Source organism: Myotis davidii, unplaced genomic scaffold, assembly GCF_000327345.1.
Source record: "Myotis davidii unplaced genomic scaffold, ASM32734v1 scaffold604, whole genome shotgun sequence".
NCBI classification, from domain to species: Eukaryota; Metazoa; Chordata; class Mammalia; order Chiroptera; family Vespertilionidae; genus Myotis; species Myotis davidii.
In genome coordinates this window covers 1,402,650-1,407,107 of record NW_006294875.1, presented here as the reverse complement: position 1 = coordinate 1,407,107, position 4,458 = coordinate 1,402,650, and the positions used below count along the sequence as shown (strand labels likewise).

Here is a 4,458-nt window from a genome sequence, read left to right as displayed (position 1 = left end):
ACATTCATTTTGATTTTTCATAGATAAATTCTCAAGAGTACAGATGCTTAGTGGTATTGTAATAAGATGTTTTGTGTTATCAGAAACTACTCACAGTCTGTCATTGAGACAGTACCATGTTACTTTCCTGCCGGGGATGGATGACTCAAGCCAGTTTCTAGATATCCATGTTCCTCCTTTTCTTATTCTTTCTTGGTCTATGGAGCTCCAAGGTTTGTTCTTTCGTCATTCTTTTCTGATAGGAAATATTTCTTTAGCCAATCCCATGGGTAAACTGCCTTTATGTATATTTGGCTTTCCATTGTGTTAAAAAGGAATTATTTCATGCTTCTTCTTTTTAGAAATGTATCCTCATTTCTTTTATCTTCTTTTTTGAGATATAGTTTACAAATAAAATTTTAATGTATATGCAGTGCATAATATGATGTTTGATACACAAGTACATTGTGAAAGGATTCTCACCACCCAGTTACTAGTAAAAAACACAGTCATCATTTCTCCTATTAACCTCTTTATGTTTTGTGGTGGAATTGCTGAAGTTTCACTTTCTACAAAACTTTCAATTACACAATACAGTTTGTCAACTCTAACCACCACGTATGTACATCCTAAGATGTTAGTTCACTTTTTTAATGATATTTTGTACTCCTTTGCCAGGCTCTCCCTATTTTTCTAACTTCCCAACCACAGGTAGCCACGATTTTACTCTGCATTTCTAAGGGTTTGATTATTTTTGTTTATAGGTTCCACATATGTGATACCATACAGTATTTTTCTTTCCTTTTCTGGCTTCTCTCAATTAGCAAAACACACTCCAAGTCCATCCATGTTTCCATGATCTGCTTGTTCTTTTCATGTTAGTTTCACCGGGTATGGAATTCATGGTTTACATTGCTTGTCTTTCCATACCTGAAAGTATTTTATTATAGAAATGTTGGTAGAAGTTCAAATCAGCTTGGCAAATGCCCTGAGACAACAAATGATCCAGTTGTCTTAAAAAAGTACACTAGCAAAATAATTCCTCAGTATGTTCCTGTATTCATACCAGTTATTTAGCATTTGAAGTAATTAGAGGTAGCAGCTTTAGTCTAGATTCATCAATATTCTTAATGAAAAAAGATAGTGGCAGCATTTTCTAATTTAAGTTTTCATTTTCATATATATTTAGCATCATCTACAGTTGTAGGAAATGATACGGAAAAATTCTGTGCTGCCATATACAAATTACCTCAATGGTATGAACTTGCAAAATGGTAGAAATTTATTACTATTAAGTTAACTGACCTGACACCCTCCAGAGATTATTGAGATGTCCCCAGTTTCACCTCTGTTAATGTGGGTGTTTACTTCTATACAAATTTTCCCCGTATCCTCTACCTCAGCCAAGCCCTCAAACAGTTTGATCACCACCAATGACCCCTCCTAAAAGTGCTCTTTTATAAGCACACACTGCTCACTCAGGTTGACATTCCCACTCCCAGTTCCCATTCACTGTCTAGCTTCAGCTGCTGTTTTTTTTTTCTAGTTGCTCTCTTTACAATAAATCCATTCTCCAGATCTGTAATTTTTCCCTTCAGCATTGTTCTGTAAATGGAATCCTGTGGTACTTGAGATTGGCTTATTTCCCTAAATGCAATTTCCTAGAAACTCAGTCATGTCCTTGTGTGTATCACTTATTCCTTGTGTGTTTTTTTTTTTCATTGCAGCGTAGTATTTCATGGTATGGATGTTCCATCATATAGTTATTGTCCACCTTTTCAAAATTTTTGGGGGTTTCTCTTTGGTGTCTTAGGGTAAAGTTGATCATAACACTTGTTCATCTGGATATTCATCTGACTTGTGGCATGCATGAGTAGTTCCTTCTTTTTGTTGAAGTAATACCATGGTATGGATGTACTACTCTTTTGTGTATTGGTTCACTATTAAGCAAAATCTGGATTGTAAAATCTTGCTTCATTTCATTCATTTTGCTCTTTCTCAGGGTTTGCATTTCTCTGAGTGGAATGCCCACGATTCGAATTTCTTGTCTTTGGTGATTGTGTCCTTAATTTTGGATAAGAAACTGACCAACTTCTTTCCAGTGTGGTTTCAACATTTTCCATTTCCTCTTGTGTAGTATGAGTAGATGCAGTTTGCCTTTCTTTATATTCCTGTTTTTTCCCTTATTCTTTGTCCTTCTTGATGCTTGAGAGTTTTTTTTCCATTATATCTTTTTTGTTTTGGGATTTTCCTTAATTATGCTAAAATATGAATGGATGACAAATACTTCTTTCCTTTTGTGTATGATTATCTTTTTTTTTTACTTCATTTCTGAAGGATAATTTCATTGAATATAGAATATGGGTTTGGGAGTGTTCTCTTACAGCATTTGAAATATGTTTCCCTTATAGGAAAGGAGAAATCACCGACCAACCCTGGCGAAAATACTCAGGTGATGAAAAACCCACTAGTCTTGGGAAGTAAGCATGTTGGTAAAGATCGTGCACGTGCCCGCAGCCTTTCTGATGGTGGTGAGTTTGAAATGATACATCTTACAAATATCAATGTTTAATGTAGATTCAGTAATCCTCTTAATGTGAATGAGAGATAGCTTTTCCTATTTAAAAATCAGTTAAAATTAACAAAATAAAAAGTAAAAGTTTTATTTTGAGTAAATTTTAACTGCATGTGTAAGTGTAAGACACAATAAGTACAGTTCACCTTGTTTCCCACAATTGTAGCATCTTGCAAAACTATCATACCCCCACAATCAGGATATTGACATTGATGCAATCACAGATTTTTTTGAGATTTTTATGGTTTAATTCTATTGATTTTTGTGTATGTTTTTAGTTCTGTTTGATTTTTTTCCCGTGAGTAGTTTTGATTTTCAGCATCACAGTCAAGATACGGACGATTTCCATCCCCATTTGAATGTGTCGCTTTACCTTTTTACAACTACGCCTGCCTCAGCCTAAGTCCCTGGATAGTCAGTTGACTTATGGCATGCAGCAGTTCTTCCTTCTTATTTGTTGTTGTGGACTTTACCATAGTATGGATGTACCACAATTTGCATATTGGTTCACTGTTAAAAAACATTTGGAATTTTTCCAGTGTTCAGTATTGCAAGTAAAATTTTGATGACCCTTCATGTACCAGTTTTTTTTTCATGTGTTTCTGAAAACAAGTTTTATTTAAATAAGGGTTTAAATACATAACATAACATTAAAACTGAAGGAGGAAAAAAAGAACACCCCCAACATCATTTTTTTTTTACTTCCATGGCATTGGGCAGCTGTTGCTAAGAAGTTGCAAGCTCTATAGCTAGCTTCGTGACTGACACTTCAGTTTGAAATTTGTTCCCTTGTCAAAAGTTTAACTCTGATAAGAAGGTTGGCCTCAAATTATGGTGTTTGGACAACAATTAGCTAGGATCTGTCTGGTCAAAAAGACCTTGGTGGAAAGCCACAAGTCCTTACACCTCACTGGACGGAAGGTGGCAGGCTGCTTGCTCTAAGCTCCATCACTTGGTCAGATGTAGATCTGTGATTATGGAAGGCTCCCTCTAGTGGTACACATGCTGCTGCTGCTGCTGCTGCTGCCTTATCTGTCTCCTCTCAGCTTCAGGGAAGGCTGTTCAGGCCCAGGTGGTGACATTCTCTGAGGGCAGGGAACTCTGGTGAGGAGCTTTGGCCAGACATGGGCTTGGCTGAAACATCACGGTATTGCTCCGTTTCAGGCTAGACACTGCCAGGCGCCTGCGGCGTGACCTCTGTGTGAATGAGGGACCGCAGGACTGGACAGCATGGCTCTTTTCAGTTTATTGCATGAAGGAGTACACTAGTCCAAGTTAAAAGCAGACCCCAAACGGTTACATTATACAAGCTATGAGGTTTTTAAACTTGTGACAAGGGACAGGAAGGAAATTCTACTCATTGCAAAGAAATCCTCACTTAAGCTTCTGTGAGCCAAAAGCACTTAAAACCCATGAACCTTCAGCTGGTCGTCCTTAGCCAGTCCAATCTCGATGAGGAACTGGCGTATGTTCTTGCACTGGTCACCCTGCAGCTGAATTACTTCTCCATATTATGGATGCTCAATTACAGTACCATTGCAGGCAAATTTCTTCTTAAAGGCCTTCACTAGTTTCTTTTTATCGTAATCATCAGCGATCCCTTGGACAGTAGTAAGGGTCTTCCTGCCGTTTCTCTGTTGAATTCTTATATGGATATAATCCTCAGTGCCAGCGGGAAGCAGGTCATCACCCTTACTTGCATCAGCAAAGGGGTCGAAAGAGTGGAGGTTCTGGATAGCGGACATACGATACGATTCCTTTTCCTCGGTGGAAACGGCCTGCGGAAGGCTGCGGCGGGAGAAGGCGGGCAGGGGGGACGGAGCGTCGGGAAGCGAGGGGGGCTCGAGGGGGAGGTTGCTGAGTCCTCGGCGGCGGCTCAGTCACTGGGGCGAGGGGCGGTGCCT

At 38.7% G+C, this 4,458-nt stretch overlaps 1 protein-coding gene across 1 annotated transcript; it reads right to left on the bottom strand.

The window, feature by feature from the left end:
* Positions 1-3,927: 3,927 nt before the first annotated feature.
* On the bottom strand, positions 3,928-4,452 carry LOC102757346 (eukaryotic translation initiation factor 1-like). Its single transcript, XM_015567630.1, is given in 1 exon segment — positions 3,928-4,452. A coding segment is annotated over 1 exon segment (342 nt). The 5' UTR covers positions 4,300-4,452; the 3' UTR covers positions 3,928-3,957.
* Positions 4,453-4,458: the final 6 nt, after the last annotated feature.